The sequence below is a fragment of the Condylura cristata genome, unplaced genomic scaffold, assembly GCF_000260355.1.
Source record: "Condylura cristata isolate star-nosed mole 26May11 unplaced genomic scaffold, ConCri1.0 scaffold00005, whole genome shotgun sequence".
In the NCBI taxonomy this organism is placed as follows: Eukaryota; Metazoa; Chordata; class Mammalia; order Eulipotyphla; family Talpidae; genus Condylura; species Condylura cristata.
This window is the reverse complement of record NW_004567106.1, coordinates 45724935-45739380: the sequence shown is the minus strand read 5'-3', so window position 1 is coordinate 45739380 and position 14446 is coordinate 45724935. Positions and strand designations below refer to the sequence as shown.

Below are 14446 nucleotides of genomic sequence, written 5' to 3'. Positions count from 1 at the left end.
AATGACAATAATCCCCAACTATGAACTCTGTAGCAAATATATATATATATATGACTATTATGTAAGATTAATTTAGTGATAAATGTTAAAATTTACTTAAAATTCCAAATAATCCAGTGTACGAGTCCATCAAAACTTAACTAACAACAAATTCCAGAAATCTGAGTGTAGAATTGAGGAGAGTAAGGTGTGGAGGGAGCCCAAAAACACCCAGAAAGAAAAGTATTCCCTTTACATTCAAAATAGCTAAAGCAAAAGTGATTTTGTCATGTCACTCAGATGCCAAAATTGTTCTGGGGCTCCCACTGCCTCCTGAGCAAAGCCCAATTTCCTCAGGGGAAACCCGTAGGGGGTTGTGTGGTCCTCTCCCAGCCTTTCTGGATGAAGCTGGCTCCACCCAACACCTCTCTCCCACCAAACGTGAGCCCTGAGCTGTTTCTTATTTCACCAGGAGCCCTTGCTTCAGCGGTTCCCTCAGCTGAGAACACCTAATACCTCTCCTTTCCTCCCACAGCTCCACAGTCTCTGCTAGCCTCCAAAGCCCAGTTGGCATGCTTTTGTAAAAGATTTTCCTAAAATATTTTCTCCCCCCTCTAAATACCTTATTTTGTCTTATATTTGTCCTTTCTGTTCTTACACAAATTATTCATCTGGAGTGACTTAAATTTTTCCTCCTGGACGTAAAACCCATGAAGATCAGCTCTGTTGTCTAATTCAATTCTGACTTCTCCCCTAGGACATTGTTTTCCCCAAATGTCAACAATGGACCTTCCACTTTTGTCCTCAAGGAGGCCCATTTTCTTTTTCTGAGTTTTGGAGCATAGATGTATTTTAAAGGGTCTTTGGAACAGTTGTGTAGGTCTTAGCCCTGCCTTGTCACATTCCCTTCTCTAAAAAGATCTTTAAGTGCTCTTACCAGGTATAGTCACCCGATATATAGATGAGCACAGTGAACCTTTTTTAATGTCGCGGAGCTTTAGTATCAGGTTTTTTTGGGGGGTCAAACCCACTGCTTCCTCATTGTTTCAGTCATGTGTTGTCTTTGTTACTATAATGTTAGTTGTCTAATAGTTCATTTAATTATCTACATTTACTATAGTGAGGAAAACATTTTATTGTGTACATTGTCTTAGTGATGGACCGTTAACAATTGTAACTACTCTTTGAATTTATTTTATAATAAGTAGTTCTTGGGAGCCTATTTGATAGAACATCCACAGTATTCCAATCGGTGGCTTCTCATTTTTCCAACAAGCACTTGTGTAGCATTTGTTCAGCATGACACAAGCAGTATTTCTTTCAAAGAGAAGAAAAAAGTTGAGCATGAAGCACGGTCTAGACATCCATAATGCAATTCCTGTATTCTAGGGACCCATAATCAAATGCAAGAGCATTTGACTTAGAATTTATTGTGCTTATGTGTACAAGATAGTGTGTTTGATAGAGACACAATTATCTGAGACCCATTTTCTTATTTAAGAGGAAAACGTGCCTCCAGAGGACATAGAGAAGGTTGCAAATCGTGTACTGGACATCCACCTACCAATAACATCACAAAATCTAACCCATGAACTTGACAAAATATGGAAACTTACACAACTCTGTGAGGACTACAGGACAGATGAGAGCAAGCTAAATAAAGCAGCAGGTGAAGCCCAAAAGCTTTTGATGGTGGCAAAAGTAGCTGAGTAAGTATGGTGTTAATAGTCTTGTCACTCTAAAAGACCAAAAAGGTCATCTGAAAAATAGTGATCTAAGGTCCACATGAAATCACCCTCCAATAGTTCAGTGGCTAACTGAGGGCTAATCTTGCGCTGAGAAGCAAGAAACTTGGGAGGCATTGCAGGGACACTGGCATTGGCATCCCAGTTTTCTTCCGATTCAGAATGCCTTCCAGGGGCTGCTTACTCTTACTAATCTATACCAGCAAATGTCATAAACTAACTAGGTAGTGGAGATATTGATTTATTTTTCCCTTTGTACTGTTTTTAGTAATTTCTAAATTTACCATAATAAACAAAACTAAAAAACAAAGACTACACAGGGCCCTTTCTGGTGGTGCAATTGGTTAGGACACAGCACTGAAGCCACTTCAGTGTGAGTTAGAAACCCTGCCCCGAGGTGATCCACATGGTGCGGCAGACCCCTCCTGACCCACCCGCTGCTCCCCTCAGCAGTGTACTTCCTCAATCTGCCTGTTCTGCTCCCCACTTTGTCTCTGGTGAAGCCTCTCACCACCCCTGCACCTCTGGCTTGTACCCCAGTTCTGTATGAATAAATAAATGAATCTTTAAAAAAAAAAAAGACTACACAAAAAGATATGATGATGAGAGGATAGGAGAAATGAACACTGTAACTCAGGAAAAATGCAGGAGTATAATAATAAATGGTTCATAGTGTTAGCTCTTGCTTCCTTTTATCCTTGCTGACTTTGTCAAGGTAAAAGGAAATGCCAGACTGATGTTTTTAAGAGCTCAGGGTACTGTGGATCAGGGTCATGGAATTCATTGGATGATGGTAAGTGACATCATCAAAATCTACCACTGTTTTGGATGCCCCCAACAGAGTTCACTTACTCAACTGAAAGTCCAACTCCTTTCAGTTTTGACATTTAAAATGAGGTTAAGTAACTGCAGTACAATCACACAGCTATTAAAGATGATGTTGATGAAGAGTTTTAATAACATGCAGAGATTCTTAACAACGTAATGGCAATGCTTCTACAACAAAGCTAATAGATTTCACATGAAGGATCTCAATCATGAAAAGGAAGCTATTTTTAGGATAAAAATGCTAGAGTATATCAATATTTTCAAAGGTGTGATTACTGGTAACTTCCCCTATCTTATATATCTTCTGTTTTATCTTTGTGCTTTCTAAATTTACTGCAATGAGTAGCATATCAAAAAATCCAAAGGAAAGGATACAGTAAAAAGATATGATGGAGGGGAGGTGATGTGAGGAGGGAAGGCTCCCAGACCCTCAGCGTAACTCCAGGGAAAGAAACATACAGAAAATGCTCTATCCTCCAGGAATTTCTGGAAAAGGCAAAAGTACAGAGACAATAAAAAAGATCAGTGGTTTCCTGAGGTCGAGGGGAGGGGTGAATAGGCTGAGCATAGAGGAATTTTAAGACAGTGAGTATACTTTGCACGGTACCATAATGATGGGACATGTCGTTACACATTCGTCAGACCTACAGAATGTACAATAGCAAGCGTGACCCATTATGTAAACTGTGGACTTTGGGGGATTATAATGTGTCGATGTGAGTTCATCAGAGGTAACCAGTGAACTGCTCTGGTGGGTGATGCTAAAAACAGGGGAGGGCATGCACCTTGGAGTGGGGCCATCCTTATACCTTCCACTTAATTTGGCTGTGAACCTAAAATGGCTCTTTAAAAATGGAGAGAATGAATATGGACTGGATGACTGGATGTGGACCGGAATGTATTGCAAGTGAGCTATTGTTGTTCTGGGCACAAGCATTTCTAATTTTGTGCCTGCAAATGCATCCGATATTTCATTTACTTGACACATTGTTCTAAAGGTAGTTTTAAGCCCATAGAGCTAAGTCTGGGAAATGTTGACTTGAGGTGAGTTCATTTCTGTAAAATAGACCCTATCACTTGGAATGCTTGTGATTTTAACCTCTGACTGGGCCCCTGAGTGACTGGAATGTCAGTGAAGCTTAAATAAACCTGAATAAACAGAGTCTGAAAATGTACGTCCTGTAGCCTCTCTTTGCTCCCTGGGGAACCTCTTGAATCTCCGCCCCCACTCCAGTAAGGATTAAGAGTGTTACTTAAGTTTTGAAAGTTAGGCAACTGGGATGACAGAGGTTAGTTTTTTGTTATTGTTATTCAGTGATTGGTAGTTATATATGCCAAATCTCTGTCCATGACAAATTTAGAAGAAACAAGACCTGTAGCTTTGATTTCCACATCCGACCAAATCTGTACCTACTGATGTGTGTTGGGGGAGCACATTCTAAACCTGTTTCTCAGGTGTATAGACTTCAGCACTTGGCCTATTTGAGAAGCAATTCAAAGTTCCCTTTTAAGTTATTTGGTGAAGTTTTTGGTTGGGTTGAATGGCCTCTCAAGGTGAAATAAATGAATAATTTGTCTTTATCTAACCTGATATGTTAATATCTTAACCTAGAAAAGCAGCAAATGTTCAACTAAATCTTGACAAGACGTTGAATAAGTTGCAACAAGTTCAGATCACTCAAGGACAGGCAAATTCTACCATCACACAGCTGACTGCCAAGATAACAAAAATTAAAAAGAATGTTCTGCAGGTATTTCTTTACCTTTTTTGAAACTCACCTGAAATAGGTCTCGAGTGTGGACACAAACCAAATTTATACATGCTAGTGTTATGCTTTCCTTACCTGCCTGATAAGATTGTTACAAGGATAAAATAAGATCATGGTAGCAGCGAGCATTGCATTCATGTCTTTCATGCTCTCCCAGCATCATTTCACCTCACTGTTGATGAACCCTGGGGTGGGAAGCTGCTACCACTGCAAGACTGTAAATGAAGAAGTAAAGACTCGGGGAGGTTAAATGATTTGCCTAAGATCACATAGCTAGTTAATGGTCAATTTAAGGCTAGAGCTTATCTTTTCTGATACCGGGGCAAGTAAAAGACTTTTTAAAGTTCACAATGAAAAAGATAAACTTATTGTTGCAAGATATTTGCAACTAAATTTACATGAAATCTCATTAGAATATCCTCAAGCTGAAAGAATGCCTTGCCCAAAAGAAGGCATTCCAGTCAGAGTTTGGCAGGAGTGGGGGCCTGTGGGTCCAGGAGGAAGGAGTGAGATAATTACAGGACAGGTCAGGACCAGTTTGGAGGATGTATGAAGTGTCTTCCTCCACTCAGTTCTGCAATTATGTTCTGTACTTATGTGTGTGTATATAAATTCATGCATCTTAAAAAGAAAAGCTAAAAGCAAGATAACAAAAATGCGTCTACCAGGAAACAAAAGGGATAGATATGAAGGTTTGTATGTAGGGTAGCAAAAAAAACAACAAAGGCCTCCTCCAGGTTTTCCTCTTCTAGACATACATTCTAGAATCCCTACCAAAGGAATATACCTTAAAACCCAGCCAGCCTTCAGCCTTAAAGAATTTCCACAGAAACAGAAGAGACAAGTTGCCTTAGCAAGAGTCATCAGAAACAGAAAACAACGGAATGAGAATACCAGACGCTGCAGATACTACTCTTGTGAAGTTTAGAATACAAAATAAGAGTATTTACTAGATTTCAGAAAATCAAAGGAGATTGTGACTGAAGAAAATTAAGAGCTAGCAAATGACAAGTCAGGACTGACTTCTGGATATAAGTATGATCAATGGAAGAAGAAATAGAAGGTTCTTTATTATAAAGGGAAGGAATATTAGAGCTACCTGTAGCCATAAGAGAATAGAAAAACAAATGGTTGTCTTTTCAATGGATGCTTGAAAATGATGACAGTGTATAATAACCAAAAATGATATAAATTAATCTAGGTAGCCTGTATAATCAGAATTTTGTTAAAAATTCAAGTAGTAGATGTATATTTTTATGATATATTAGTATATATATAGTAAAAACATATGGAAGCCCATGGAATGGCAGCTACTACATTAGACTCCAGATAGTGGTTATTACCTAGAGGGAAGGGGGCATGGGAGAGCGGGGTCCTGAAGGCATTTACTCAGTAGCAATACTTTATTCATAAATTGCCTGGTGGATATGTGAAAAAACATCATATTTTGTTTCAAGCCCCTTTGTAGGTCTGAAATACATTTTTTTTATAAATGGAGCAGAAAAAGCAAAAGAACGATTTTCTTTCCTGTTAGCTGGTTTCTGAGGGTTAATTATATCACTTATTTTCTTGTTTGTTTGTTGTTATATAAACAGACTTTCTCCTCTCTGGTCTTCCAATCGATAACAGGCTGAAAATCAAACCAAAGAGACTAAGAATCAGCTGGACTCAGCAAAGCAACCATCAGAACTGGAGGATGGACTTTCCCAGCTAAGATCTAAGTTGCAAAGAAATCAAGACAAAGCTGTCAGTGCAAAAGCTCAAGCTGAATCAGCCCAACGTCAGGCTGGGGGCCTGGAGCAGGTTACTACTTTACCAGGGCAGACAAATAATGCCCCTTTCAGATAATCCTTTAAGTCCAGGTTTTTGTGCCTTCATCGTCATCTTCCGTGCTGGTTCCCCCCTGGGAGCTGTGCACTGTCGGATCCCACTGGGCATGAAGGCACCTCTGTAGGAGAGGCTGTCTGGGGAGACAGAGGTCTGCTGGCCAAATCACACTGAAGCATGCACTACCATCAACACACCCTAATATTCTCAGGGGGGCCCTGGTCAGATTTTCCCTGAACATCCAAACTGCCACAATTTATGTCATTGGTCTAGATTGTGCGTATTTTCCCTTTACTCTAATTCAATCACAAAACCTATAAAGAGAAGATGTGAAAGTTGCTTGCCAAAGAGAATAGATCAAGTCACAAAAATCAGAGCAAGTTAATTAAATAGTTGTGGAAAGTGGTGCTTTAATTTATGTTGCTGAAAGAACCTATCAACTTCTTTCTTAGCAGGAAATCATTAGCCAGTTACATTAAGATAATAGCTTAAACAGAAGAAAAATATTAAAAGTGCTTAACGTTTTTTCATAATTGGTGTCCTCCCTTGCATGTAATTCCTAATATGCTGGATAAGTTTTCCATTGACTTGGATCCCAGCTGGTAACTTTTTCTATGAAACAGAGGTCGAGAAAGTCGCTTCCTGCCCTCCTTGCTCCACTTCCGTCGGCCATTCCTGGCCCTAGTCTTTATTCACCAACTGTCTAGGTTGTCAACCCATAGGCTGACCCCAGAGATTTCCATTCTGATGCCAAGCGAGAGATTCATACCCACACTTGTACTTTTCTTTCTCTCTCCAGCCTCCCTTCCTACCGCATTCCCCTCTTACTGTTTGCCAACCAGATACTATATCCTTGCTGCTTCTGAATCTTCACTGTTCCTTCCTCCTTTTCATAAAACTGTCCCACCCAAATGAGCAAAGATTTGTCAAGGGCAGAATTGTTCAGTTCTGTTTTCTGTATCTCTCCCTTTAATACAATTCAGGACAGTTGTTTTTCCTGAAAAACTAAGAAACTACCCAAACGTAAATAACTACCTTAACATGGAATAATAATTGATATTTTTGTAACAATAAGTTTTATTTTTAATTAACTGAAAATGAGATTTGTTTTTAAATTTTTCTTTTTACTTATTTTTAATATCTATTTTACATCCTTTCTCCTTTTTGTACAATGTATGCTTTCTCTTCTTAGGTGTAGTCCCTGTAAAATTCTCATCACCAGTTCACCCATGCACCATCACCACAGTCCCTTGTGCTCTTCCCTCCCCTATTTTGATCGTTTTCCCTGCTCCTCCCCTGCAGAATGTCTCTGGTTTATAGTTGACTGTTGATTTTGTTTAATTTATTACAATTACTTCCCCCACCCCCAATCTCTTATTTGGTTCCCCTACATTCCTCCTTTAAGTGCAACCATTTGATATATATATATATTTTTTTCTTTCTGGCTTATTTTATTAAGCATGATCCCTTCCAGCTCCATCCATGTTGTACAAATGGCATGAGTATATCATTTTTGGTTGATAAATAATATTTTATTGTATATATATACCACTTCTTCTTGATCCAGTCATCTATTTTTTAGCATTTGGGTTGTTTCCAAGGCTTACCTATTATAAATAGTGCTGCCATAAATATAGGGGTTCAAGTATCTTTTTGAATAATATTTTTGTGTCCTTTGGGTAGATCACTAGAAGTAGATTTTCTGGGTAATATAGTAGCCCCATTTTTTGGTAGTCTGAGGAAACTTGATACAGCTTTCCATAGTGGTTGGACCAGTTTGCAATCCCACCAACAATGTAGAACCAACATTTGTTGTTTCACGGGCTTTTAATGTGTGCTATTCTCACTGGTGTAAGGTGGTACCTCATTGTGGTTTTGATGTGATTTGATACTTCCAGCCTGAAAAATAAATCGATGCTGTCCACAGCTCTGTTAGAAACATCAGGGTGACTCAGGCATGGTGGCTGTGTGACAGTTTCCTCGTCTTCCAGCCTTTCATGATGTCATGAGATCACCATGCCTGTGTAAATTCTTTACAAATATTTTCTGCTGATGGGAATGCTGTTTTGTTACAGGGGTTTGTCATGCTGAAAAGTCGCTATGCGGTTCTGCAACATAAGACACATGCTACAGGCCTGACAGAAGAAACCATAGGGAAAGTCAAACAGCTAAAGGACGCAGCACAAAAATTGGCCGGAGATACAGAGGACAAGATGAGAAGGATAGAAGGTATCTATTTTTGTTCCCAACTTTGTTGAGGAATACTTGACAAATGGAACTGTATATAATTAAAATACACATTAGTGATCAGATATCCACTATGAAATGACTCTCACAGCTAAGTTAGTTAACAGATGTTCCCACCTCGCATACATAGGTTTTCTCTTGTGATGAGGATGTGTAAGGTCCACCATAGAGAAAGTGCTGTATTGGTAACTGCAGTGAAGCCCAAGAATGGATTCACCTTATTAATAGAGGCTTATGTCCTTTGATTAACATCTCCCCACTTTTCTCACACCCAACTCTAGATGTCCCCCATTCTTCTGTCTGTTTGTGTGGCTACAACTTTTTTTTAAGACTTCACATATTAGAGAATCCATATAGTTTTGTTTTTTTTTTTAAGATTTATTTATTTGTGTAGACAGAACTGGGGTATAGGCCAGAGGCTCAGAGGCAGTGAGAGGCTTTACCAGAGACAGAGTGGGGAGCAGAACAGGCAGATCAACGAAGTACACTGCTGAGGGGAGCAGCGGGCAGGTCAGGAGAGGTCTGCCGAACCATGTGGTCACCTCCAGGGGAGGTGGGAATTGAACTCATGTGGAAGTGGCTTAAGCTTCTTAGTGCTGTGCTTTAACCCGCTGCGCCACCAGGGAGGGGTGAGAATCCATATAGTTTTTGTCTTTGTTTGGCTTATTTCATTTGGCTGAATGCTCTCCAGAGTCATCCATGTTGTTACAAAAGACAGTATTTTCTTCTTTTTTATGAGTGAATAGTGTGTGTTTTCTCTCTTCACTCATCTGTTGACATTCACGTTATTTCCGTCTACTAGAAATAATGCTGCAATAAATGTGAAGTGCACTCATCTCTTTGAGGTATTGAGTTACCATGTTTAGACTCTTATGAGGTGGAGGGATCATATGGTAGTTCTGTCCTGTCATTCACTCCACCAACGTAAAATTAGTACTGTAATACACCCCTTTCCTGGCAGAATTTTCCCCAGCTTCAATTCTTTATTGACAGTGTAACCACTTGAGTCTACTGAGAGAGAAGTAGGAACTGCAACATAACAGGCCTCTTTTGTGGTTTCACTTAAAAGGGTATTGAGGAGCATCCACTCATGCTAATCACAAAACTGAGTTGGCCTTAGGTCACCTAGAAATGCCCTTTGCCAACCCAGTAGTTTTCAAGCAGGGGTAATTTTACTCCCTTCCCTTGGGCAAAAACTTCTGTAGACCTTTCTGTCTCTGGTAACTAGGGGACTCCACTAGCAGCCAGTGAATTGGGGCCCCAAGGTGTTGCACAGGACATACCCCCCGACCCCCGCAATACTAAGTTATTCTCCTAAAGTGCTGTTGTGCTGAGGCTGAGGGATCTGTCCTAATCTGTGCTGCTTATTGTTTCTGCTCATGCTGATGTCTTTTGGGAGTCAAATGGCCTAGATTCTAGGCACTAGGTCATCTGGCATAGATCTGTAAGTAGCAGTCCAGAAGAAATCATATCTTACATGAGGATTTTAATTAAAACAGAACTTTTGATCCACACAAAGTGTAGTAAGTACATACAATCAGAAGTATGCATGCAATCAGAAGGTTAATCAGAACTTTTTTTCCAACTGAGGCTCATGATTTTTCTGGATAATCATATCTCTAACTAAATCTCAAAAATTCCAGGGATAGTGATTCGCTTTTACTTGTAGCTATACAAATTGTTTTTCAATTTTTAATTAATCATTTATTTGGAATATAAAGTAGTTCTCAGTGTAGTAAAATAAAACTCACCTGCAAATGCTTCTTTGTTATAAAATGTCTTTGACCTTATTTCTCCAGTGACATAAAAAAAAATTTAATGAAACATTAATGAGGGCCAAAACCAGAGAAATACATACCAAACATTAGTTATCATTACTTTTCTCTGGGAAGGAGGCAATGTGTTTAAAAAGTTGTGGTTTTGTGGGTAATTTTCAATGTTTTCCTAATAGTTTTTTAAAGAAAATACTTGGAGAGAAAAATCAGAAAAGCAGATTAATTTTTACCTTACACTCTGTAAGTAGTTCCAGAAAATCAGTTTCTATTATTCACAGAATCTGGTCCTTACAACACACACAGAAACATGGGGGGAATATTTTCTGCTGTATGTTTTATGTCATAGTCCAAATTGACTGTTCCTGTACAGTAGACCTTTCACAGTTCTTGAAATATGGCTGGAAACGAAGTTTAAGTTGGGGAGCTTCTCAGTGAGGTCTGAAATAAATGCATTCCCATCTTTTTTTTTTTTTTTCTCACACTGTCAAACTTTTCACGATTGGAAAAGGAAGGAAAGGAAGATTTGGATTTGGCCATTTTTCCTACTTTGGGAAGGGCTGAATCACAAGGACTGTTCTAGCCCATCTACTAGGAAGGATGTCCCGGGGGCCTCGGGAAGGAGCACTTCCCCTCACAGGAGCAGGAGCAGGAGGAGAGTAGGCCTGCTCCCTGCGCAGACCTCTGGGGTAAGGGTCTGCAAGAAGTGGAAAGCACACTGAGATGTAATTCTGGATTATGTCATTGTAAGTGGAGTTGTCCCAATTATTTCTACACTGCATAACAAACGACCCCCCAGAACTGACGCAAGGGAACCCATGAATTATTCTCTGAGGTGTTATCTGGGTGGTGGCTCTTCAGGGCTGCCTGCATTACTCAAGCAGCAGCGTTGAGCTGGTGGGGCAGCTGGCAGGGTGGGAGGCCAGGCTGGGGTGAGGTGCTGACCTCTCTCCTGGGTCCTTCACCCCTGAATGCTTTTCAGCATGGGGGTTCTGTGAGCACAAAAGCTACCAGGCTCTTGAGACCCAGCAGCATCATTTCTTTCACTAGTTATTGGTCAAAATAACTCCAAAAAGCCAGACCAGCTGTAAAGGGAGAGGGGAAATCTATTTCTTGGTGGGAGGAATGGCAAAGACTGCACAAGAATTAAGAAAATCAACTAAGGGTGTGTAGGTCCTGGGTGTCCACAGCAACGAGAAGCCTTTGTAACCCCTGGGCCTGAAGGGGATGCTTGACTTGGCCCCAGTGTGCTGGAGGGCAGGAGGCCACCCTGCAGGGGCTGGAGTGGAGGAATTGGAAGAGCCGCCAGAACCCGCAGCTGAGCAAGACAGAGTCTGCTGGCTCTCCTGCCTGCTGGCTCTCCTGCCTGCCAGCACTTCCCAGAACTGTCCAGAACTGTCCAGTGTGAATGAAAGCCAGAGATCAAGGAGCCCGGCAATGTCACACCAGGAAGCTAGCTCTTCAGAACAGGGCAGGCCATGGTGCAGCGAGTAACCAGCCTGATCTTAGCATCTTTCCTGGTGGAAATACAGGACTCTTTTTTCTTTTCATATAAATACACTTGCAATGCTGAATCCCCTTTTCAATCCAAATGCCCTATATGTGAAAGTTTCTGCAGACAGAATGCTCCCCACCTTCATAGCAATTCTGTAGTCTGTGAGCAGGTATGATGACTAGAGAGTTCTTTATATTCAGACAAAGTCTTCCTTCCTGAGCTGGACTTCAAAATACTTTTTAAAAAAGCTATGGCCCATGCTCTGAAGCTTCTTTTCTCTCTATGAAACATCACCAGTGAATTCAACATTTGTTCATAGGTCAGTTTCAGATTTCTTCAGCAATCTGTTTCCTTTCTTTAAACATGGGCTACATGCTAGCTTAACAATTTATTCTAAACTAACTCTGTCTGGCATGATCTGATCAAATAAAGTGGGACATTTACTTACCTTTTTTAGAAATTCTTCTTCAACCTAAAACCTTTTTTAAAAGCCACCTCACACTGTTCACTGTAATTCTCTCAATCACCTTCATCTCCAATGCTGTGGGCTCCCTGTTAGGGTTTGCTGTCACCCCCAGGTACTGGCTGAGCTAGGTGAATAAATGAATGTGTGAGTGGGTGGATGATGGATACCTAAAAGTGAGGCCAAGAAACATGGTTTTGCTTTTACTGTTCAGACTTTATTATCAGCAGAGGAGAATGAAGAAACTAAAATGTCAGTTCTTTTTACTAAAAGATTACAAACCCCTAGAGGGAGTAACATGTAAAAAGTGAGGTTCAAAGAGCGAGAACAAACTTCTGAAAATATAGCACATCACTAACTCCAATTAAGGCCTATCACCTCTCTTCATTTCTAATGACTTATAACTAGTTGTAGTCTCACACTGATAAATGCCTTTAGAGATAACAGTTTTTGAGTCAGAAATATCAATTTCTCTGCACTGATTTAGACGAAAACCTTAAGAAGCCTGGTGAAAATAAATGTGTGATCCATTGAAGCAGCACACAAAACTAAAGCTTCAAGATGCATTAAATCCCTGTGTTTGGTATAATGTGGGACTCCAGGAGGAATCTATCCATGAAATTTTGTCACTTCATTTTCTTGCAGATTTAGAAAAGAAGATTCAAGATTTGAATTTCAGTAAACAAGAAAAAGCTGATCAACTAAAACAGTTGGAAGATCAAGTCATTGCCATTAAAAATGAAATTGTTGAACAAGAAATTAAATATTCCACCTGTTATACTTAGGCGGAGTTGCAGGGCAAATGCCTGCACCTTCTTTCCGGCTTCAGAGGAGCAGCTCAGAGTAGCCATGTGAATCGTGAGACACGAGGCTCAGCCCTCCTGCCTCCCTGCCCTGGCCTCTCCTTCGCAGTGGGGCTGGGCAGGGCCTCGGGCCGAGGAGATGCATGTCACACGGAATAGAAAGGGGCCTGAAAGATGGTGTCCAGTTTCAGAAATGCTTCCTCCAGTCATCCATTCTTTTCATAATTTAAAATTAGTTGCTTCTGACAGGTACAAACCTAAAAACGTACTCGATTTCCTACTACTCATCTCAATTGAACCTAAGCGTTAAATAAATTGCTAGCAGCTGGGTGAGGGAAAGGACCATGCAGTCATAGTGGACAAGCATAAAGTTTCACTGAAGCAGGGAGTTCTGGAGATCTGTGTAACACTGAAGCGAACAGGCAGCAACACTGTGCCAAACACTTAAAAATGTGTTGGGAGGGTAGATCTTTTTAAAATGTTCTTACCACAAAAAAAAAATTAATTAAAATCAGTCAATATCTCATGCAAAGAAAGCATATAAATGGTGTGTACTAGGATTGTCTCGTATTTTATTATTATTGGGATTGGCTTCATTTGTGAACTACTGTACCCTTAATAAAAGGCATGCAATTCAAAGTAATTTCCTCTGTCATCCACTTTCCTACATATGTTCTCAACCAAACAATTCTGTTTTCACCAAACAATATTCAAAAAGAGAAATACTGAACTGTTTCTCATAATTTGTCTGTAGGCAATAAGCTACCTGCTGTAAAATCTATTTTCAAAGAATAGCAATTGTGTTATTCTTTTTTAGTATCAAAGATCAGAATGTTGCATTTCAAAATGGATGTGATTTCACATTAACAATTTGCATGTAGGATACACAATAGCCACCTTGTTTCTGTTGAAGGAAGTTTTTCTTGCAGGGATTATCTTCAAGGAATTTCACCCCACATTGTTAAATCATAGAAATAGGCATCAACAAGAGGAGTAACAGTGCAAGCGATGTAACAGCTGGAGCCGGATCACGAAACAACTGGCTGCAGGTGCAGTTCATTAAAGAGGTAATTCTAGATCTTTTCTACACTAGAAATCAGTCTCAGGTAAAGGCCAGCTCAGGGTTGTTAGTGAATGCAATTAGCAGAAAGCACAAAAATGGCAGAGGGAGAAAAAGAAGAACTGGAAACAGATTCTGGCAAGAGCAGTGAGTTTGAAGGGGCACAGGCTATAAATTTCTACCCAATAGCCCTGCTCCATCTTTCTATTTTGGTAACTGAATTTCAATTGGGCTGCTTAGAGGCACTGTATTTCCTCAACTCCTTTGCCGTTCATTGTGGCCAGGTGACTAAATTCTGGCCAGCAGGATATTAGTGATGAAGTTGTGTAACTTCTGGGGTGCAACCTTAAGAGGAAGCTGTTTCCCCTGTGTGGTGTGCACAATGATGCCCTCCCTACCCCTAAACAGGTCCATGTCTGAATCTCCATAACCATGAAAATGTTCTGCTACTCGGCAGC

The 14446-nt window shown here is 40.2% G+C and overlaps 1 protein-coding gene across 1 annotated transcript in view; it reads left to right on the top strand.

Moving 5' to 3' along the window:
* LAMB4 (laminin, beta 4) overlaps positions 1-12910 on the top strand; it is a 77083-nt gene extending 64173 nt beyond the window's left edge. Inside the window, exons 29-33 of the mRNA XM_012720761.1 lie at positions 1481-1688; positions 4165-4303; positions 5951-6124; positions 8224-8377; positions 12771-12910. Of these exons, the coding sequence (XP_012576215.1) occupies positions 1481-1688; positions 4165-4303; positions 5951-6124; positions 8224-8377; positions 12771-12910 (815 nt within the window). The remainder of the gene's footprint in view (positions 1-1480; positions 1689-4164; positions 4304-5950; positions 6125-8223; positions 8378-12770) is intronic.
* Positions 12911-14446: the final 1536 nt, after the last annotated feature.